Here is a 24,056-nt window from a genome sequence, read left to right as displayed (position 1 = left end):
ATCAGCATCTGAAAAGGGGCTCCTGGGTACCTCAGTCCATTAAGAATCTGCCTTCAGTTCAGGTCATCATCTCGAGGTCCTGGGATCCAGTCCTGCATTGGGCTCCTTTCTCAGTAGGGAGCCTGCTTCTCCCTCTCCCTCTGCCACTCCCCCTGCTTGTGCTCTCTCTCTCTCTGTCAAATAAATAAATAAAATCTTTAAAAAAAAAAAAAGGTCATCTGAACCCCTTTCCTAAGCTGGGAGCTGAAAGACCCAGGGTAGACAGATCACCTCCAAAGCCCGAGGAGAGGAAGTTTTAGCAAAGGCTCTGCTCTTGGGTGCAGTCTAATTTTACCCGTGATTATTTTAGAGATAGGCTCCTTGACTAACCTCTCAACCCTCACTCACTCCCCCAATAGGCTCTGCACGTAGTTAAAACTAAAAAGCGTATCTATCATTTGGTATTTGGCTTTTTTGAACAGCCAGGGGGAAACTCAGAGCCAAATCCTCTTCTGCAAACAGCAGAGAGAGGAACTGGGTCCCCAAGAGGCAGTTGCTTGGAGGTAGACACGGGAGAGGTGACTTCGGATCCATTGCATGGTCTTGCTGGTTGAGCAACCCTGTCGCTTGGACCGAGGGAAGGATGCAAAAGGCAGGAGGCATGAATGGAGGGCAGGAAAGCAGATGCATTTCACAGAATTTTTCTAACACCCAACAAATGCTGTTTTCAGAGCTTTTTTTTTTCCCCCTCCACAGACCCTTCTGAGTGTGGAGTGCCGTATTTTTGGGTGTGGGCAAAGGAAATGGCCCTGAGGAGCTGCGGACGGCGCAGAGCCTCCCCCCTCGGGCACCACCGGGGTGGGGGGAAAGAGCCCCATGGGATAGGGAGGGGACGGGGCAGTCAGGCAAAAGGTTAGGGGAGGAAAGCAAAGGCAGAGGCCCAGAACGGCTCCAGGAAATGTTTGTATTTCTCCGCCGGGAGGGCGGACAAACAAGCTTTACTCGTGCCTTCTGGGCAGCTTTGCACGCTCCCCAGCACAGGAGTCTGCACAGCCGGAGTGGGGCTGGAAAGAAAAACCGTCCTGGGGCTGGACCCAGCGCCCGCTCTAGGGCATGAATCTCCCCAGACCCGCCGGCCGCTCCCCAGAAATGACCACTTGCCTGTCAAAGCCCGGCCGTGCTCCGTGCTTCACTTGCAGGGGAGACAGGTAGCGTGGGACAGCCTGCCCAGAAGGGGCCTCCGGGAGTCTCTCATCTCCTGGCTGAAGTCCAAGGTCGCCTAGTGGTGGCTGCGTCCACCCACATGTGCAGTCGGGACCCGCGGCAGCCGGGGGTGAAGGAGTCAGAAAACCAGCGGCCGGGTGAGTGGGTGGCACTCAGGGGGGCATCTGTGTCTTTGCTGGGGGGAGGCTCCCGGGGCCACCCGGCCCGTCCTCTGTCCACCATGGACAACGGGTCGTGCTGCCTCATCGAGGGGAACCCCATCTCTCAGGTGATGCCGCCACTGCTGATTCTGGCCTTCGTGCTCGGCGCGCTGGGCAACGGTGTCGCCCTGTGTGGTTTCTGCTTTCACATGAAGACCTGGAAGCCGAGCACCATTTACCTTTTCAACTTGGCCGTGGCCGACTTCCTTCTCATGATCTGCCTGCCCTTCCGGACGGACTACTACTGGAGACACAGACAGTGGGCCTTCGAGGACATCCCGTGCCGGGTGGCCCTCTTCATGCTGGCCATGAACAGGGCGGGGAGCATCCTCTTCCTCACGGTGGTGGCCGTGGACAGGTACTTCAAAGTGGTCCACCCCCACCACGCGGTGAACGCCATCTCCAACCGGACCGCAGCTGGCATCGTCTGTGCCCTTTGGACTATGGTCATCCTGGGGACTGTCCATCTTTTGATGGAGAACCATCTGTGCGTGGACGAGAAGACCATATCCTGCGAGAGCTTCATCATGGAGTCGGCCAACGGCTGGCACGACATCATGTTCCAGCTGGAGTTTTTCCTGCCCCTCGCCATCATCCTGTTTTGCTCCTTCAAGATCGTTTGGAGCCTGAGGCAGAGGCGGCAGCTGGCCAGGCAGACCCGGATGAAGAAGGCCACCCGGTTCATCATGGTGGTGGCCGTTGTGTTCGTCACGTGTTACCTGCCCAGCGTGTCGGCCAGACTCTACTTCCTCTGGACGGTGCCCTCGAGCGCCTGTGACCCCTCGGTCCATGTAGCCCTCCACGTCACCCTCAGCTTCACCTACATGAACAGCATGCTGGACCCCCTGGTGTATTATTTTTCGAGTCCCTCGTTCCCCAAATTCTACACCAAGCTCAAAATCCGCAGCTTGAGACCCAAGAGGCCAGGACGCTCCGAGACCCAGAGCCCGGAAGAGATGCCAATTTCAAGCCTCTGTCGCAAGAGTTGTGTCAGCGTGGCCAACAGCGTCCAGAGCCAATCCAACGGGCAGTAAGGTCTCCAAATGTGCGGGCTGGCCCTGAAACAGGCAGACAGACAAAACAAGGGAGGGCAGACCGATGACCTAGAAAGAGTTTGTGCTAAGGGGCTGAGGAGGCTTTTGAAAATACCGCCCGCCCTTAGCTGTAGCCTCTCGCTCTGTCTGGAAACGGAATGCAGGTTACTATGCCTTTTTGGAAGGTTCCAACTGAGGAGTGAGTCAGTTGCCTTTCTATGACCCGACTGCAATGATGGGACAAGATGGGCTTGAAATGGGGCATGTGTGTATCGGGTGGGGTGATGGGAAGAGCTGGGCTCCTGTGTGGTTTGAAATGGCCGAGTAAACAGCATCAGCGTGGAAACCAGTCATGTTCTCTCTAGGGGAGTCGGGGAACTTAATGACTTAGCGGTATTTCCTATCCTCTGACCTTATGTCGTTACTCGTTTTAGAAAGCAGACACCAGAGTAAGTCAATATTTCAGGCTGAGTGAGGCTCATTAGAGGGGACTGTCATCCTCACAGGGGCCCTGGGTAGGGTTCTGATTTCTGGGTAGCCCGGGAAGATCTGCTTTGACCTTCTCAGAGCTCCACATTTTTCTGCAAGTCTTTGCATTTCAAAGAAGGTCCTGGGGGCTGTGTTTATCTGCCCTCATTTTTCCGGTGGGGGGTGGGTGGGTGGGTAGCTGAGTGCTTGGAAAAAGTCCCGTTGGCCTTTGGGAAGTGCTGAGTTCAGTGTGATTGTTTTGGCCACTTGTGACACGACTGTGAGTTGAGATTACTTATTCATTCATTCTCCAAGTGTCTGCTGAACGCACATTCTGTGCTGAGCACCTGCTAGTATCCCTTTTACCTGGGGGGTCCTTAGTCAATTTCTGTGTGACCCCTAAGTATTCGGGGGGAGGGCAGTAATACAGTTTCTAGACCATGTTCGTGGCAAACATGGGTGTATTCCTCTTGATGATTCTATGGACTGACAAGCTGCCTCTACCCTGTATTAGGGGGAGGACGTCCAAACCAACCCTTGCTTTGTTCTCAAGCCACGAGAGTGCTGAAAATCGCTCTTGGCTCTTTGGTTTACATTTCTCAGATTTCCAGAGTACTCTCTGCAGCAGATGACCTTCTCAGCTTTTAGTTCTCTGGGCCTCAAAACACTCCTTTCGGCTGTCTTTTTAATTTTGTTTTGCAGAGGAACCTCATAGCCCAGCGAGGAAAAGTATGGGCTCTGGAAAGTCCGACAAAGCTAAATTTGAACCCCAGCTCGATTGCTGACTAGGTGTGTGATCTGGGGGAAGGTTTTATTTCAACACTCAGCTTCCATTTCCTCTTAAGTCAAACAGAAGGAACAAAAGAGTACGGATTCCAAGAGGTTGGTGGGCAGATTCCAGGAACGTGAGCTCCCGAAGCGTTAGGGGTTCTGTTCACGGTTCCGTCTTTCCCAGGTCCTAGAAAGTGTGCCCGCGCATAGTAGGTGCTCCATAAATATCTGAATGAATAATCAGGGGTAGGTAGAGCATGAAACTTTGTGCCTGGCAGGAGACAATGTGATGACTTCTGATATCCACGCAGTATGGATACAAAATTGCTAAGGCAAGAAGCCTGTTTCCCTTGGGGTTCAGAGTCCCCGATTACTTGCTCTGTCATCATTACCCGAATTGCCCTGCTCCCCAGATGCCTGGGGAGGAGGGAAAGCAGGATTCTTATACGCTCATATTCTTATATGCTTATATTCATATATGCTCCTGAAAGAAATCTGTGGAAGTCCACACTATTGCTTTGGGTCCTGAACCTGCTCATGATTCTTTCCCGGACGGCTCCTCCTTTTTCGCTTCATGTGAATAAAACCAGTTTCCAAAACAAGGCCTTGTTCTTGCTGTCTGTGATTCCGAAGACTTTACCCTTCCAGGAAAAGAAGTATAAAAAAATCCAGAGGCTCCGGGCAGGCAGAGGTTCTCACGAAAAAAACAGCAAGAACAAACAAAAAAAAGGGGGGGGGGAATGAAAAACCCAAACACCAGCTTAGGCTCTGCTTTCACCTCCCTTTTTAAATTCACAGAATGTGATGAAAGAAAATCTTGTCGAGGGTTCTTCAGAAACTGAAGAACTTCCAGTGATGACACGGTAGGAGCGGGAAGAGGTTAATATTTTATCCCTTGAAAAAGATTCATTCGTTTATTCATTCCATCTTTCAAGGAACATATAATGGGCACCTGCTCTGTGCCAGGCACAGTAGAAACACAAATGGAAAACACGGCCCCTGATTGTGGTTTCTATTGTAGAAACCAAGGGAAAAATCCCATCACCTTTCAGAGTAGCCGGATGAAAGTGGTTAAGCCTAGATGCTGGCTTCGGGTTGGGGAGGGCTTCTCAAAGGAAGTGACTCCTGAACTTACCCCCGAAAACCTTCAGGCAACCAGATGACTCAGTGGGGAAGGGTATCCCAATGAGAGAGGGTGTGGTGAGTAAGGTCACTTGGGAGCTGCGGGAAGGTTAATAGGAAAAGAATGAGAAGTCCTGGGGGGCCCCGAGGCAATCTGGGAAGGGGTGAAGCTGTGAGATCCACTGGGGCGAGAAGGTCTGTTCACAATTCTTTTTTTTTTTTTTTTTTTTTTAAAGAGAGGGATTGAGGGAGGGGCCGTGGGAGAGGGAGAGAGAAATTCAAGGAGACTCCCTGCTGAGTGTGAAGCCCACGTGGGGCTCAATCTCACAACCTGAGATCACAACCTGAGCTGAAACCAACCGAGCCACCCAGGAGCCCCTCACAACTTTTCTTGCTGGAAGATTCATGACTAGCCTTTCAGATTTGTTGCTTTTCAAAAAAGAACGAAATTTCTTTAATTATCAAAGGCATATTATGTTTTTGACCAGAATTAAAAGAACATACAGGGGCACCTGGGTGGCTCAATGGGTTAAAGCTTCTGCCTTCGGCTCAGGTCATGATCCCAGACTCCTGGGATCGAGCCCCACACTGGGATCTCTGCTCAGCAGGGAGCCTGCTTCCCTCCACCTCAGCACGTCTCTCTGCCTACTTGTGATCTCTCTCTCTCTGTCAAATAAATAAATAAAATCTTAAAAAAAAAAAAGAATATGCAAATACATAAAGAAGTTAAAAAAGTCTTCCTTCCATTCCCCTTAATCTCATTGGCTAGAGCTGATGACACTTGCAACAAATGATAGATCTCTTTGGGGGTATACACAGAGATTGCACAGAGATGATGAATCTCGTTTTGTTCTGCTGAAGCTGGAGAGATAGACAGTTTTGCAAAGTATTTTCATCATGAATAGCTTCCTACAGCAGAACAGAGATCAAACTCATGGTTTTTAACTTTATTTCATTGTATAAACAAACCACATATGGTTTACTTAACCAAGGGCCATTTATTTATTCATTCATTCATTTATTTAAAGGTTTATTTATTTATTTGAGAGAGGAAGAGAGAGAGTGCAGGGGGAGGGCAGAAGGAGAGAAAGAGAGAGAAGCCTAAGCCGGCTCCCTGCTGAGCGTGGAGCCCGACTTGGGGCTGGATTCAGGACCCTGAGATCACCACCTGGGCAGAAACCAAGAGTCAGAAGCACAAGTGACAGAGCTGGGCTGAGAGCATAGACCCTGGAGACCGAACATCTGGGTTCAAATCCTATCTCCTTTACTTACTAGCTGTGTGGCCTCAGGCAAGTTACTCAACCTCTCAATGCTTTACTTTCCTTGTCTATAAAATGGGGACAAGAATAGTACCTGCTCATAGGGTTGTCAGTACTAAATGAATGACATTTAGAATAGTCTGGACTGAGCCCAGAGTCCCCTCCCTGGTCAGCTGGGAGCCTGTTTCTCCCTCTCCCTGCTACCTTCTGCCCACTCTCACTCTCTCTCTCTCTCTCTCAAATAAATAAATACATAAATAAATAATTTTTTAAATATTTTATTTATTTATTTGACAGACAGAGATCACAAGTAGGCAGAGAGGCAGGCAGAGAGAGAGAGAGGGAAGCAGGCTCCCTGCTGAGCAGGGTCTGGGGGAGGAGACTCTGGGCTCTATGACTCTTTTTAACGCACAGAATGTGCTGAAAGTGAGGTTTCCCAGCCCAGGCAGTAAGAAGTTTTGCCTGTCTGGGAAGCCTCGTGAGAAGTCCAGTGTACCCTGTAGAAAGAACACTCGAGGAGGCCCCATCGGCAGATACAAGACTACAGGGAATGGAGAGAAGGCCAGGTGTCCCAGTGTCCTGCTGGAATCTAGCTGCCCCCAGACAAGAGCTGGCCAGCTGAGCCCAGTCAGCTCATAGGATCAGGAAAGATAATAAAACCGTGGTTGTTTCAAGCCACTGAATTTTGTGGTGGTTTGTTACATGGCAATGGATAACTAAAACAGAAATCCCAGCTAAGTCCAAACACAAAGAGTCAATTACTTAACCTCAACCTTGGTTTTCTAATCTGTAAAATGGAGATAATGGCGAGGAAAATCATAGAATATCACTCACAGGGTTTTCGTGAGGATTAAATGAGATCATGTATGCAAATCTCTTAGCACAATACCTGGCACAAAGCAGACAGTTGATAAATGATAGCATTTTTTTCTTAAGATTTTATTTTTAAGTCATCTCTACACCCAGCGTGGGGCTCGAACTCACAACCTGGAGATCAAGAGTCTCAGGTTCCACCAACTGAGCCAGCCAGGGGCACCTCGCTATTATCATTTTTTTTTTTAAAGATTTTATTTATTATTTATTTGACAGAGAGAGAGATCACAAGTAGGCAGAGAGGCAGGCAGAGACAGAGAGGAGAAAGCAGGATCCCCGCTGAGCAGAGAGCCCGATGCGGGACTCGATCCCAGGACCGTGAGATCATGACCTGAGCCGAAGGCAGCGGCTCAACCCACTGAGCCACCCAGGCGCCCCGCTATTATCATTTTAAAAAAAAGATTTTATTTATTTATTTGACAGAGATCACAAGTAGGCAGAGAGGCAGGCAGAGACAGAGGGAGAAGCAGGCTCCCTGCGGAGCAGAGAGCCTGATGCGGAACTCGATCCCAGGACCCTGGGATCATGACCTGAGCCGAAGGCAGAGGCTTATCCCACTGAGCACCCACTATTATCATTTTTAATTTAAAAAAATTTTTGTTCAGTCCAGTTCAGTGGCACACATCCAAGCTGTGATAAGACAATGAGGCATGAAGATTCAAGTTAATGGTCAAAGTCATAGATTCTAAGTGGACTTTCCACAAAACCCAGTGGGATCACTCACTGTCTTAGCTGTTGAAGTGATTCATTACAAGTTTCTGTACAACTCATGCGCCAGTAAGAAAAAAAACACAAATACATACAAGAAGGACACAGACAAGACCAAACCTGCCCACGGCACAGCAGGAAGACCGGAAATTCCACAACAGGCACCGGAATCCGGGGAGGCTGCAATTTATATTCGGTCTGAATGGTAGCGAACTTTTGGTTAGACTCATAGAATGAGCTAGAAGGTTATCTTATCCCTCAATTTATTTATTTATTTTTTCAAAGATTCTGTTTTCTTGATTTGAGAGAGAGACAGAACACGAGCAGGGTGGAAGGGGCAGAGGGAGAGGGAGAAGCAGGCTCCCCGCTGAGCAGGGACCCGGATGTGGAGCTGACCCCAGGACCTTGAGATCGTGACTTGAGCCGAGGGCAGGTGCTTAACCTACTGAGCCACCCAGCCACGATCCGTAATTCCTCAATTTATACATGAAGAAGGTCAGGGGCTCAGAGGGTTCACGGTAGTTGAAGCGTCTAGGCCTCCAGTTTTTCTCTTAACAATATTTGTGTTTTCTCCTAATTTTACCCATGACTGTTGTTCTTATTTTAATTTTTTTAAAAATTTTTTTAAAGATTTTATTTATTTATTTGACAGACAGAGATCACAAGTAGGCAGAGAGGCAGGCAGAGAGAGAGAGAGGAGGAAGCAGGCTCTCCGCGGAGCAGACAGCCGGATGCGGGGCTCGATCCCAGAACCCTGGGATCGTGACCTGAGCCGAAGGCAGAGGCTTTAACCCACTGAGCCACCCAGGCGCCCCCTTATTTTAATTTTTATTTATTTTTTAAAGTAGGTTCCATGCCCAACGTGGGGCTTGAACTCATGTCCCTGATATCAACAAAACAGAAGCTCTACCAACTGAGCCAGCTAGGTGTCCTAATGACTTGTTTCAAACGCACACACACCAATATCCTAAAACTGTAAAACTTAGAAAGGGAGGGTACCTTGCACATTCCAGCTCCCAGAAATAAATATTGTTAATAGTCGGGTTTTCTGACTCTTAGTTAATAAAGTTAATAAAGGTCCTTAGGTATGCATATCACTGACAAATCTACATTTGTCCAAGAGGGAAACAGGACATTCACAGGGAGCAAGGACAGGAAACAAATACCAACCATTTCACCAGAGCCTTAATACACCCACATAAAATGACCTCAATCCAGTGCAGCCTTAACGAACGAAACAATCATATAATAGGAGTCTATGCAGTTTCATGGTTAGGGACCCGGGCTTTGAAGCCTGGGCCAGATTCAAACCCAAAGCTCTCTCTTATTGGCTAGGGTGGCCCTGAATCTCACCAACCTTTCTGAGCTTCGCTTCCCGAATCTTTTTTTTTTTTTTTTTAAGATTTTATTTATTTATTTGACAGACAGAGATCACAAGTAGGCAGAGAGGCAGGCAGAGAGAGAGAGGAGGAGGCAGGCTCCCTGCCGAGCAGAGAGCCCGACATGGGGCTCGATCCCAGGATTCTGGGATCATGACCCGAGCCCAAGGCAGAGGATTTAACCCACTGAGCCACCCAGGTGCCCCTTTCTTCCCAAATCTTAAAATCAGAATCAGTAATGAGCCCTACTTTGTGGGTTGCAGTCAGGGTAAAACATGATCGTGTATTTAAAGCATTTGCACACAGAATGCCTGGGTGGCTCTATTGCTTATGAACCATCTGCCTTTGGCTCAGATCATGATCTCAGGGTCCTGGGATTGAGCCCCGTGTTGGGTTTCCCTGCTCTTCTCCCCCTGCCTGCTGCTCCCCCTGCTTGTGCTCTCTCTCCGGCAAATAAAGTCTTTAAAATAAAATAAAATAAAATAAAGCATTTATGCATGGGGTCTGTAATCCTGGAAGCTCTCTATAACTATGTGTCAATATCAGCTTAACCTTTTTTTTTTTAATTGAGGAATAATTGACCTACAACATTATATTGGTTTCTAGTACAACATAAAGTTTTGATACTTGTGTGTAATGCAAAGTGATCGCTGTAATGAATCTAGTTCGTTCTATCATTGTACATAGTTACAGAATTTTTTTTCTTGTGCTGAGACGTTTAAGAGTTACTCTCTTTGCAACTTTCAAATATGCAATACAGTATTATTAGCTATAGTCACCATGGTGTACATTACGTGCCCAGGACTTATTTATTTTATAACTGGAGGTTTGTACCTTTGGACTCCCTTCGTCTGTTTTGCCCACCCCCCACCCTCTGCCTCTAGCAACCACCAATCTGTTCTCTGTATCTATGAGCTTTTTCTGATGATTCCATATAAAAGAGAGATCGTAGGGCATTTACCTTTTTCTGTCTGACTTATTTCCCTTAGCATAATACTCTCATAGTCCATCTATGTTGTCATGAATGACTAGATTGCATTCTTTTTTATGGTTCAATAATTTCATTCTTTTTTATAATTCAATAATATTCCATATGTATGTATATATACTTTTTTTTATCTGTTCATCTGCCTATGGACACTTAGGTTTTTTCCATTTCTTAGACATTGTGAATAATGCTGCAAGGATGGGGTGCCTGGGTGGCTCAGTGGGTTAAGCCTCTGCCTTCAGCTCAGGTCATGATCTCAGGGTCCTGGGATCGAGCCCCACATCGGGCTCTCTGCTCAGCAGGGAGCCTGCTACCCACCCCTCTTCTGCTGGCCTCTCTGCCTGCTTGTGATCTCTCTCTGTCAAATAAATAAAATCTTAAAGAAAAATAATGTTGCAAGGAACATGGGCATGCAGATATCTTTCCAAGTTAGTGTTTTCGTTTTCTTCAGATAAAAACCCAGAAATGGGATTGCTGGATGGTATGGTATTTCTTTTTAAAATTTTTTGAGAAACCTCCATACTCTTTCCCATAGTGGCTGCACAAATTTCCATTCCCACCAACAGTGCAAGAGAGTTCTCTTTTCTCCACATCCTCGCCAACACCTTTTATTTCTTGTCTTCTGGATAATAGCCATTCTAACAGATGTGAGGTGGTATTTCATCCTGGTATGGATTTACAGTTCCCTGATAATTAGTGAGGTTGAGCATTTTTCATGTACCTGTTTGTCACCCATATGTTTTATTTAGAAAAATGTCTATTCAGATTCTCTGTCCATTTTTTAAAAATATTTTATTTATTTATTTGACAGACAGAGATCACAAGTAGGCAGAGAGGCAGGCAGAGAGAGAGAGAAAGGAGTTAGCAGGCTCCCCGCAGAGCAGAGAGCTCCATGCGGAGTTCGATCCCAGGACCCTGGGATCACGACCCGAGCCGAAAGCAGAGACTTTAACCCACTGAGCCACCCAGGTGCCCCTCTCTGTCCATTTTTAATCAAATTATTTTGCTATTAACTTCTATGATTTCTTTATATATTTTGGATATTAATCCCTTGTTAGGTATATAACGTGCAAATATTTTCTCCCATTCAGTGCGTTGCTTTTTCTTTTTACTAATGGTTTCCACTGCTGTACAGAAGCTTTTTAGTTTGACGTAGTCCCACTTGTTCTTTTTTGTCTTTGCCTTTGGTGTCAAATCCAAAAAATCATTACCAAGGTCAAGGTCAAGGAGCTTAATGCCTATGTATTCTTCTAGGAGTTTCATGGTTCCAGGTCACATGTTCAAGTCTTTAATCTATTTTAAGTTAAATTTTTATCTTTTTAAAATTTATTTATTTATTTATTTTTAAAGATTTTATTTATTTATTTATTTGACAGAGAGAAATCACAAGTAGATGGAGAGGCAGGCAGAGAGAGACAGAGGGAAGCAGGCTCCCCACTGTGCCCTAAGTTAAATTTTTAAAAAGATTTATTTATTTTAAAGAGAGAGTGCTTGCCTGCCTGTGCATGTACACGTGAGTGAGGGGAGGAGCACAGGAGAGAATTCAAGCAGACTCCCCTCTGAGCAGGGACCCTGACGCAGGGCTGAATCCCACAACCTGTAAGATCATGACCTGCACAGAAATCAAGAGTCGGACACCTAAACAAGTGACCCACCCAGGTGCCCCCCCCTTTTTTTAAAGTTAAAAATTCCTTAATTTTTTATTCCTGGTACCACTACCACAATTTACAGGGCAATACACCTGATGTAATGAAAAGAAAAAGAAAAAGACAAAGCTACAACAGATAAAAGACCTCAGGAATATACATCTAATTGACACTACATTGCATTAATCAATAGCTGCATGTTTTGCAAACTGTGGCTATGATAGTCCTGAACAAGAAGGGTTTCCTGTTTAAGCTGCAGTAACTTTCCTGACTATGGATCAGCGTTCCTTCTGTGGCAGATTTTTACAGTTCCTCTAATACATTTGGGATGGCTGTCTCAAAGTAACCTGCAGCTTTCCTGACAACTCCTCACTCTCTCTCCTGCTAAGAACTGTAGCCCTGGGGCACCTGGGTGGCTCAGTGGGTTAAGCCACTGCCTTTGGCTCAGGTCCTGATCTCAGGGTGCTGGGATTGAGTCCCGCATTGGGCTCTCTGCTCAGCGGGGAGCCTGCTTCCCTCTGTCTCTCTCTGCCTGCCTCTCCATCTACTTGTGATTTCTCTCTGTCAAATAAATAAATAAAATCTTTAAAAAAAAAAAAAAAAAGAACTGTAGCCCTTTTCTTCTGAAAATTTTTTAGAACCTTCTCCTACCATATCCACCACTTCCACCACCAGAGCCATAACCACAACCATAGGGACTGCCCAAGCTTCTTCCACCAAAACTGCCCCCCTTCATGGGTCCACAATTTGATTGCTGTTGTCCACTATCATTTCCAAAATCATTTTAGTTCCCACCACCACCATAGTTACCACCTCCAAAATTTCCTCCTTCATTGTAACCATCATATCCTCCACTACCACCTCCGTATCCACCTCCTTGGTTTCCATATCCTGGTCCACCACCAACATAGCCTCCTCTATTACTGTAACCAGGACCACCACCATAGTTTCCCAGAAGTGGGATTAATTAATTTTAAAATTAATTTTTGTGTACAGAACGAAGGAGGGAGGGAAAAAAGTTAATTTTTGTGTATAATGTAAGATAGTGGCCCAGTTTCATTCTTTTGCGTGTGGCTGCCCAGTTTTCCCAACATCATCTATTGAAAAGGCTAACCCTTCCTCAGTATATATCTTGGTTCCCTTGTCATAAATTAATTGACCGTATTTTCATGGGCTTATTTCTGGGCTCTCTGTTCTATCCCATTGATTTATGTGTCTGTTTTTATGCCAGCGCCATACTGTTTTGATTACTATAGCTTTGGGATACAGTTTGAAAACAGGAGCGTGACGACTTCAGCTTTGTTCTTCTTTTCCAAGATTGCTTTGGCTACTCAGGATCTTTTGTGGTCCTGTACACAAAATTATTTTATTTCTGTTGAATTATTTGTTCTATTTCTACAAAACATAAATTATTGCTCTACTTCTATAGAAAATGCTATTGCAATTTTGATAGAGATCACACTGAATATGAAGATTTCTTTGGGTAGTACAGACATTTTAATAATATTTGTTCTTCCAAGCCATTAGCATGGAATGTATCTTTCCATTTCTTTCGGTCTTCTTCAATGTCTTTCATCAATATCTTATGGTTTCAGTGTACAGGTGTCTCACCTCCTTGGTTAAATTAATTCCTGTGTATCATACTCTTTTCTTAAAAGATTTTATTTACCTATTTGGCAGAGAGAGAGAGAGAAAGCGCACAAGCAGGTGGAGCAGCCGCAGAGGGAGAGGGAGAAGCAGACTCCCCAAGCAGGGAGCCCGATGCGAGGCTCAATCCCAGGACCTCGGGATTACAATGTGAGCCCAAGGCAGACGCTTAACCGGCTAAGCCAGGCAGGTGCCCCAAATTTCCTATTTTTAACTCAAAGTGGAAGCAACAGACTTTAGAACCTCTTGCTCAGCAAGGATCATAGTCAAAATACTAAAAGGTAGAAATGTTCTATGGGGTTACACCCAATTATACTAAAAAGCAAAGAAATGATGTGTGAAATGGTGATCGGCCGTGAGGCAGAGTTCAAAGTCCCCAAAGCTCCCATCCCTCGAAGTTTAATTTTCTGAAAATAGAGGATTTTAAAATATCGTGTGTATACACTTAGTGGGGTGAGGCGGGGGGCGGGGAACAGACAGCTACAGAAACTCTCTGTACTTTCTGCTCAATTTTGCCGTGAATCTAAAACTCTAGAAAAATAATGTTGATTTTTAAAAATATTTTATTTATTTATTTGATAGACAGAGATTACAAGTTGTCAGAGAGGCAGGCAGGGAAAGGGGAGGAAGCAGGCTCCTCGGGGAGCAGAGGGCCTGATGCGGGGCTCGATCCCAGGACCCTGAGATTATGACCTGAGCCCAAGGCAGAGGCTTTGACCCACTGAGCCACCCAAGTGCCCCAATGCGTATTGATTTTTAAAAATCACATACTTCAGGGGTACCTGGGAGGTGCAGTTGGTTGGGCGTCTGACTCTTGGTTTCAGCTTGGGCTGAGACCCCAGGGTCATGAGATCGGGCCCCACTTTGGGCTCTGTGCTTAGTACAGAGTTTGCTTGAGATTCTCTCTCTCTCTCTGCCTCTGCCCCTTCCACTTGTGCACACGCTCTCTCTCTCTCTGAAATAAATAAATAAATATTTTTTAAAAAATAAAGATCGCATACTTCAAAATAAATTGCTTACTTGAGCACTTGAGCACAGAAGCCTATCAAAGTCTAACACAAACAAACGAAAACCCCAGTTTATTGTAACATACCGCTGGCAATCCAAACTGGGTTCAAGTTTTCAAACATCTTATGAAATTGTATGCTATTCTCTTCTCCTTTCTCCTAACTACAGCTTAGCTGCAAAGTTCTGGTGTGGAAAAGCAATCCGGGTCTGTACAGAGACTACGGCAGGGAAGCCTCAAATGCGACCCGTCTGTCCTCATAAAATGTCTTCTTGGTGTTTCGGAGGAAATCAGGTACCTCCTACTGTTTCTTAAATTATAGGCATGTAATACTTCACAGTTGTTCTTAACGTTTCTAGAAAACCATGCTGTTTAGCACGGGACATTATTATTGCTTCTGTCGTTTTGTCTATGTTATAAGCCAGCCACACAACAGTGAATTAATTCTTGCATGCTAAGCGCTCGGGATGCCAGCACCCAGCCTTCCAGAGGGAAGTCGTCTGCATCGCCGTAATTCACAAATGATAGTTGGCTTGCCGAAACTTATCCTTTACATTTAGGAACCTTTGTGGGTTCCTGTCTTCCCCAGGGGATTTTTATTACTTGTTTATGCAAACAGTAGATTGCATAAGAGCCTTGCTGGCTTCTTCTTTTTTTTTTTCTAAGGGATTTCGTAGTTTCCTGGTAAGCAGTCAGTCACCAATTTCATCACCCCGACGTGACATAAAGGCGGGAGCTGAACCTCGGCATTCGCCACTCAGACACACACCTCTTTCCTGGAGCACTCGCTAGGACCGACTCATTCCACTCATGAACCTGCCCAAGCAGCAGGATCATTTTCTGGAAATAAACAAGAAGAACTGCTGCGTGTTCCGGGATGACTTCATCGCCAACGTGCTGCCCCCAGTGCTGGGGCTGGAGTTTGTGTTCGGGCTCCTGGGCAATGGCCTTGCGCTGTGGATTTTCTGCTTTCACCTCAAGTCCTGGAAATCCAGCCGGATTTTCCTGTTCAACTTGGCTGTGGCTGACTTTCTCTTGATCATCTGTCTGCCATTCCTGACGGACAACTACGTGCGGAAATGGGACTGGAGGTTCGGGGACGTCGCTTGCCGGCTGATGCTGTTCATGCTGGCCATGAACCGCCAAGGCAGCATCATCTTCCTCACGGTGGTGGCCGTGGACAGGTACTTCCGGGTGGTTCACCCTCACCACGCTCTCAACAAGATCTCGAATCGGACGGCGGCCATCATCTCCTGCCTCTTGTGGGGTGTCACCATCGGGCTGACGGGTCACCTCCTGTACAAGAAGATGCTGATCAGGAACCGAGACGCCAATCTGTGCAGCAGCTTCAGCATCTGCCATACCTTCCGGTGGCATGATGCCATGTTCCTCCTGGAGTTCGTCCTGCCCCTGGCCATCATCCTGTTCTGCTCGGCCAGAATCATCTGGAGTCTGCGCCAGCGGCAGATGGACAGACACGCCAAGATCAAGAGGGCCATCAACTTCATCATGGTGGTGGCCGTCGTCTTCATCATCTGTTTCCTGCCCAGCGTAGCCGTGCGCATCCGCATCTTCTGGCTCTTGCACACCACGGGCACGAGGAACTGTGACATCTATCGCTCCGTGGACCTGGCGTTTTTCCTCACCCTGAGCTTCACCTACATGAACAGCATGCTGGACCCTTTGGTGTACTACTTCTCCAGCCCATCTTTCCCCAACTTCTTCTCCACCCTGATCAACCGCTACCTGCGGAAAAAGGCGCCCCAAGAAGCAGATAATATCCAGAGCACAAGCATGGAGCTCACTGCAGATCTGAGCACCACCAGGAGCGTGCCAGACAATTTAGTGGCCCACATTGGTGAGCCGTGGAACCCGTCTTATCTGCCCCCAGCTTCCCGCTAAATCACCGAGCCAAGAAGGGAGATTGTCACCAAGAACCAGGGTCTCTGGGGATAGGGTCTGGCTGGGTGCACAGAGACCATCGTGAGATGGGGCCCGTGGTTTCCCGGGGCTTCCAGATTCAGAGAATCGGATTTAGAGAAGAGGTGTGGCAGAGTGGGCTGCCTGGTCGTGGAGCGTCCCCAGAGGACTCTTGCTGGGGGGGAACAGAGAGTAAAGCTCCTGTAACTTCTTCCCAACCTCTCTGACACTCACAAAACCGAAGACAGCAGAACTGTCCACACTTGTGCCGAGCGGAGCTGGAGGCAGGGAGACGCCCACGAGCACCTGTGATTCACTGTCCTTTCCGTCACCTGCCTGAGGTGGGCATGGTTCTCCGCTCCCGGGGCGAATTCCCAGTCTGTTGGTGGGCTCTAGCTGGGATAAGGAAAGCTTACGTGGTTGGAAGGGCGTTATGGCCCCTCGGGGGAGGCCAGGAATCATTCAAGAAACCAGTAGGTCACCCACATTCCATGGGACCAACTCATCTTTCGTCCAAGCTTTAGCAGAAAAGCAGTAGGTAGGGAGAGGCACAAGCTTTGGTTAATATCGGAGTTTCCGGTAGCGTAAGAGAGGGATTAGCCAGGGTGAGACTGAGCGGAACAGTCTCACTTAGAGAAAGGAACGACATCTGGGCAGCAACTTGCGGCTAATCCGTTCCTCTCCTTTGACACTAATTGGAAGTCTGAGCGGTTTGGTTAGAGGCTTCAGAGAAGACCGCTGCTCCCCACTTCCGTTTGGTTTTATCATTAAAAGGGAAATGCTGCCCAGTGGTTAGAGGGAGACGGTTCCTCCTGGTTCGTTTGCTTGTGTTTCTGTCCTTATAAGAAATCTACCACTTCAATAAATTTTGATATAAGACACACAGTCTGGTGTTGCATGCGTCTGGGTGATGGGTCACAGAAAGGGACTTCTTACTTAAGCGGAGACCTTTATGGGCGGTTAACTGTGTCCTGATAGAAAATACCAAACCCTGTCGAGTAAGGAAAGGAGGCAGACACTGAGCTGCATCAAGAGAGAGTTAAGTAAAAATGATACATGCGTTAGGATGAGGATGAGGAAGGGCTGGGAATAAGTATGAATAATTTAATTTGGAAGGGAGGCGCAAACAGGGCTTCAGGGGCCTGGTGCAGTCTATTTAGAGTCTGATGAATATTGCTATGACTATTAGCATATTAAAAAAGGAATCAGGACAGACTGGGGTGTTTGCATAGGAGGGAGAGAGAAGAAAAAATTCCCTAGGGAAGAGTTTCAGTTCCCAGTTCTGGGATGGAAAGGAGATGTACTGGTTTGAGCCTGCGATCAGTCCAAGTTTCTGTTACGCTTTCATCCCTAGCCTGTCACTCCTTGATTCTTTAGCAAGGCGAGACTTGCTTTGCCATCCTGACTCAGACACAGATAAGAAAGGTAGATACTCCAGACTCTAAGCCATAGCTCGAATGGCAGTGACTGAGGAACCACAGACAGACCTTCTCACGTTGAAGGGTTTTCAGAGCACTTTGCTTGTTTGGTTCTCCCATTGATTCTTAGAAGTAGGAAGTTAAAGCAGAGATCACCTTCCTAAAGAGGAAGACACGGCAGAGGGGAGCTCCGAAAAAAGGATTAGTTCCCCCAGCCTCAAAGGCATGAGTCAGCAGGGAGCCCGGCTCTCAAGCTCTGTTGGGAACTAACTCACCTTGTTCGTTTGCTCAGGAGGTCCATCAGCTTTTATATATTTATTTGTTTGTTTTTAAAGCAGGCTCTACGTCCAATGTGGGGCTTGCATCCTGACACTGAGATCAAGAGTTGTATGTTCTACTGACTGAACCAGGCAGGCGTCCTTCCCTCAGCTTTTAGGTATTAAGCACCAAAGATGTACCAGATTGAATAAGGCACAAGGGACCTGAGACCCTCTTCTTATATAATTCACATTCACGGGCGCCTGGCGGGGCTCCGTCAGTGAAGTCAAATCATGACTTTGGCCCAGGTCATGATCTCAGGGTTCTGGGTTGGAACCCTGCCTGGGGCCCCCTGCTCAGTGGCGAGTCTAATTCTCCCTCTCCCCCTCTGTGCTCATTCTTTCTCTCTCTCTCAAAAATAAGTAAAATCTTAAAACAAAACAAAACAAAAAAAAACCTTGCTTTTAAAAAATTAATTAATTAATTAATTAACTTTAATGGGAGCAAGTAATGTTATTCTGGACTAAACCAATGGTGTGGTACAAACATGTATGTACCTGTCTATATATTGGAAGAGGCAGTTGTTTATTTATTTATTTATTTACTTACTTACTTACTTACTTATTTATTTTTAAAGATTTTTATTTATTTATTTAACAGAGAGAGAGATCACAAGTAGGCAAAGAGAGAGGGGGAAGCAGGCTCCCTGCTAAGCGGACAGCCCGATGTGGGGCTCGACCCCAGGACCCTGAGATCATGATCTGAGCCAAAGGCAGAGGCTTAACCCACTGAGCCACCCAGGTGCCCCACAGTTATTTATTTTTAAGACTTTAATTTTTTTTTAAAGTAACCTCAACACCTGATATGGGGGTCAAACTTACAACCTTGAGATCAAGAGTCACATGCTCTACCCAATGAACCAACCAGCCACCCATGGAAGGGGCAGTTATAATCATATATGCATTATTTTTCATTATTTTCCCTTTATTTTGGAGGGTGCCAGTGGAAGCCGTGAGTTCTGTGAGTTAATTACATAAAAAGTAGGGCCTCATTTTAACTGTCTCCAAACAATTTCTTCCAAACTTGAAGAGATTACCCCTAAGTCTAGCGCCATAAAATGATTTGATGAACTCCCTTACCTCTCCAAATGTATTAGTCCATCTGACCCACAGTGCCTTGCCTGAAGAGAGGGCTCTAACTCACACCCAGGATTCTGGTCCTTAATACACGTTGTGGTTTCATTTTCAACATATTTCCTGATTATGATCTGTCGCTCTGTTGGCCGTCCTTACAACAAGCGGCTAACTTCCCAGATAGTCCTGACAGCTTTCTTCCCCCACTTTGCTTCGGTAATCAGAATTCTGCTGAGAAACTGGTTATCCGTGGTACCTTGGCCTGTGGTGGCACTTGGTGGGCTCACTAACTACCAGAAATGGATCATTTACCAACCAAACTGGGCCACGGGTGATCTCCTACTCCCCCCATCTTTTGGTTTGAGTTGGGAACTTCTTCAAAGCAGAACTGGAATTTTGATGAACTTCTTTGATGATTGAGGCTGGGCTGTTGGTGTTACCAGCCAAGTTCCTGAGAAGGAAATTCCTTTCCTTTCCTCATTGTGGTAAGAAGATGCCTTCTTACAATTGTTTAACTCGGAGGCCTCTACATCTCATAAATGCAAGAATCTGAAGCACACTTTCAATGAGCTTAAGCAAAAAATGGAAAATCAGAAGAGAGGAAACATTCTGGCGTATCTCCCAGAAACTGAGAGAGTTACAGCAGGGTCAGGCAATGCCAGGGGACCAACTCACAGCCCTTTGGTCCAGCTCTTTGCCATGAACCTGACTTAACCGCTCCACACCTGTGCCTTTCCAGACTGTCACATGAGAGAATCCAGTCCCAAACCACTTGCTACAGAAGAGTGATGAAGTCATGAAGAGCCGCCTGACAGGGGTGCAAAGGGTATTTTAAAATTACTGTTTGGGTAAAGACATGCTCTCTGCCAGGTGTTCCTCAGGGAACATTCCAGATCACTTTCCATGCCACTCATATACAGCATGTTTGGACTTCCAGTGGATCTCAATTCTTTTGCTGCCACCATGTTGCAAGATGGCGGTCCCAAGAATGGAAAAGTAATCAGTTGACCCTTGGAAGCCACACAGTTCATGTGGCCCAAACCCATTTGGATGTGGACCTCCGGATATGAGTTCTAGAACCCTACAGAAGAGCTTCCCGGAAAATTAAAGTCTTTGTGATTTTATATATTGATTTATAAACTGGGGGCAAAGAAATACTCATTGGCAGGCTTAGTTGCAGGAAATACCTGGCCATGAAGTTCTGTTCACTAAGTTTTGTGTTTTCTACAACAAATGAAACATAACTATATTGCAACTGGTATTGTTGCTATTCTCTTGGAGCTCAAATTTAAGATTTGACCACCTTGTCTCTTTAGGGAGAAGGGGTTTGCCTGTGGTATTACAAACGTCAACCTTGACCTATAGTCCACAATCCCACACCCCTGGTAAATGACAAGCAAGCACTTCTAGGCTCTTAACAAATATTGATATACTCAGTGTTCCGGCCACACCCACAGAGGGATTTACAACCATCAACAGGTATTGGGAACAGGGCATGATGGTCCCTATACAATCGAAAAGAAGAAAAAGTGAATTGACCTCCTGATGTCATCAGGTTGAAAAACTGGGTTTCTTTTCGACCTGTTTACAAAATATCCCTCCTCTTGATTGTGATACTCTTGTGGGAAAATAGAACTGATGATCAGCTTTTTTTTTAATTAAAAAAAAATTTTTTTTTTAAAGATTTTATTTATTTATTTGACAGAGAGAAATCACAAGTAGACTGAGAGGCAGGCAGAGAGAGATAGAGGGAAACAGGCTCCCTGCTGAGCAGAGAGCCCTATGCGGGACTTGATCCCAGGACCCTGAGATCATGACCTGAGCAGAAGGCAGCGGCTTAACCCACTGAGCCACCCAGGCGCCCCTAATTAAAAAAAATTTTAAGTAATCTCTTACACCCATCATGTGGCTCAAACTCACAACCCTGAGATCAAGAGTCGCAACCTCTTCTTTTGGTTTTCATAAAGCAACATGAGGCCAAGACAGACCCGCAATAAGAGAGACATTGCTTTCATCAGTATCATTATTTGTTTGTCACCAAGTGTATCTAAGATTTACTCACCTTTCAGACACTGAGCTATGAATTTCATGTAGGTGATCTCACTTCATTCTCCCAATAACTTCACAGCGGAGGTGCTATTTCCATTTTGCAGATAAGGGAACCGAGGCTCAGAGAGTTTGAATAGTTTGCCTGATGTCAACAGTCCATGAGTGAGGGACCAAGAGAACAGAGGCCAACGGTCTGACTCCAGAGTCTTTGCCTTTAAAGTTCTGAAAATAAAAAAAAAGCAAAACACGAGATGAACAATGTGAACTGGAAAAGGTGGGGTGAACACCTTGACACATTTGGGGTCACTATTCCCAGAACTTTCCAGGATGCCCAACAACTTAGGCACCCAGGCACCTCCCCGGTCCAGGCTGGGGTCACGTACTTGAGCTGCCTCGTATAGTGCCTCGCACATGGCGGGTGCTCTAGACAGTAGTCTCCCTTCTCCAAAGCTAACTGGCGATTGGCCCCTTCCTTCCTTTTTTGAAGGTCCTTCTTGTCTTTCTAAAGAAGCTAACATTTCATAAGAAGCAGATCAGGGATAGTCACTGTAACATCATTTGTAATAGGGAAAAAGAGAAAACAACCTAGGTGTCCATCAGTAAGGAAAGAGACACATAGGGATACAGGCTCCCAGTGGACTACTAAATGGCAGGGGGCCAAAAAAAAAAAAGAACCAGAAGTACTTGTATCAGTAGGACTGATTCTTGAGCATAATACCTCGAGCCAAAACCAAGTTGTCAAAAGATACATTCAGGCGTGCCTGGGTGTATCAGCTCAGGTCATGATCTCAAGGGTCCTGGGATCGAGCCCAGCATCGGGCTCCCTGCTTTTCTCTCTCCCTCTTCCCCTCCCCCTGCACCTGCTCGCTCTCTCTCTCTCTCTCAAATAAAATCTTAAAAAAAAGATATGTTCAATATGATAACATGTATGTAAATGTTTAAAACATGCTAAACCAAATAACATGGTTTTCAGAAGGCATCAATATATGAGAAAACAAAAATCTCAGTTGGGAAATATACACAGTAACAAGAGGATATAGATTACCTCGTGGATGGAGGGAGGTCTCACCTCTATCTGCAATGCTTTTACTTCATTTTAAAGATTTCATTTATTTGAGAAAAGAAGAGAGAGGACATGTGTGAGTGGGGGGAGGGGCAGAGGGAGAGAGAGAATCTTAAGCAGACTCTGCATTGCAGGCCAAGACCAGTATCGGGGCTCGATCTCACAACCCTGAGATCATGACCTGAGTTGAAATCAATAGCTAGACACTTAACTGACTGAGCCACCCAGGCACCCTGCTTTTTCTTCATTTTAAAAGAAGGATTTGGGGGCGCCTGGGTGGCTCAGTCAGTTAAGTGTCTGCCTACAGCCTGCAAAGGTCATGATCCTGGAGTCCTGGGATCGAGTCCCACTCACATCAGTCTCCCTCTCTCCCCACCCCTCACCACTCCCCCTGCTTAAATGTGCATGCTCTCTCTCTCTCTCTGTGTTCGTGCCCTCTGTCTCTCTCAAATAAATAAATGTTGTTTTTTTTTTTTTAATCTGGGTGGTAGGAACATGAGTGTTTCATGAATTTTTATTCTTTCTTTTTTTTTTTAAGATTTTATTTATCTGAGAGAGAGAGAGCACAAGCAGGGGGAGAAGCAGAGGGAGAGGGAGAAGCAGGCTCCCCACTGAGCAGGGATCCTGACATGAGGCTTGATCCCAGGACCCTGAGATCATGACCTGAGCTGAAGGCAGAAGATCAACTGACTACGCCACCCAGGCTCCCCTGAATTTTCATTTTTGTTCTTTATGAGCGTTAAGGTATATGTACACACACGTGCACATGCTTAGGCCAGCTGACAGGACTGTAGGGGACACTATCACCCATTGTATTGATGAGAACCCCATCTGACCAGATTCAGCTTATCCTCCGCCTTCTTTAGTACCCCTGCCCCCAGACGCCCTTTATGTTTTAAAGATTTTATGGCTAGCCACTTGGGAAAAGATAAAAGGTAACCAAAAATAAGCTTGTTTGTAAAAAACTAACAAGAGTAAAAATTCCTGCAAAATCACCATGGGAAACCTAACGCTGACTGGAAAAAGTTGGACACAAAAGGCTCACATAGTGTATGATTCCACTTATATGAAATGTCCAGAACAGGTAAATCCATCCAGACAGAAGGTAGATTGGTGGCGGCTGCCGGGGCTGGGGGAGGGGAGAATGGGGAGTGACTGCTAACAGGGGCACAGTCTCCTTTTGTGGTGATGAAAATGTTTGGGAACCAGACAGAGGTATCGCGAATGTCCTAAATGTCACTGCATGGTTCATGTCAAAGTGGTTCATGTTATGTTATGTGAATTTCACCTGATTGAAACAAACAAAAAATGCTTGGGAGCAGAATCTAGAGAGTAATGGTTCCTGCCTCTAGCTCATCCCCACTCCCATCCCCCACTTTTCCATCTGTCCCTGGCTCTGTCCTCTGTCCAGCAAGACCTTTGCCCCAGAGACGCTGAAGGGGGAGTTAGGGCAGGATATTAAGTGTGAGCCAGCGTCTATTGTTGTTGCTGGTATTAGATTAGGTGATTCTCATATAAATGTTTTCCTTACTCTTAAAACCCCTCGGAGCACAACACAGAACCAGAGGATCTGACTGAATTGCTTTGTTGAAATCTTACCCCCAGGGGCCTTCCGATGGGACAGTGTTTGGAGATTGGTCCTCTGGGGCGCCTGGGTGGCTCATTTGGTTAAGCAACTGCCTTTGGCTCAGGTGATGATTCCGGGCTCCTGGAATCAGGCCCCACATTGGGCTCCCTGCTCCTCGGGGAGTCTGCTTCTCCCTCTCCCTCTGCCTGCTACTCCCTCTGCTTGTGCTCTCTCTCTCTCTGTGTCAAATTCATAAAAATCTTTTTAAAAATGGAGATAGGTTCTTTAAAGAGGTAATAAAGTTAAAATGAGGTCATTAGGATGGTCTGCATCCTACAGGGCTG

At 46.3% G+C, this 24,056-nt stretch overlaps 2 protein-coding genes across 2 annotated transcripts; both read left to right on the top strand.

Moving 5' to 3' along the window:
- The first annotated feature begins 556 nt into the window (after positions 1–556).
- On the top strand, positions 557–3,080 carry HCAR1 (hydroxycarboxylic acid receptor 1). The gene has a single exon (XM_059140309.1). The coding sequence runs from the start codon at positions 1,283–1,285 to the stop codon at positions 2,435–2,437; it is 1,155 nt and encodes a 384-aa protein (XP_058996292.1). The 5' UTR covers positions 557–1,282; the 3' UTR covers positions 2,438–3,080.
- An 11,960-nt stretch (positions 3,081–15,040) lies between these two features.
- Positions 15,041–17,098, top strand: LOC131811661 (hydroxycarboxylic acid receptor 2-like). Its single transcript, XM_059140346.1, is given in 2 exon segments — positions 15,041–16,203; positions 16,206–17,098. Coding segments are annotated over 2 exon segments (1,335 nt in total). The 5' UTR covers positions 15,041–15,114; the 3' UTR covers positions 16,452–17,098.
- Positions 17,099–24,056: the final 6,958 nt, after the last annotated feature.

This window comes from Mustela lutreola, chromosome 11, assembly GCF_030435805.1.
Source record: "Mustela lutreola isolate mMusLut2 chromosome 11, mMusLut2.pri, whole genome shotgun sequence".
Lineage (NCBI taxonomy): Eukaryota > Metazoa > Chordata > Mammalia > Carnivora > Mustelidae > Mustela > Mustela lutreola.
This window is presented reverse-complemented; position numbering and strand designations above follow the sequence as displayed.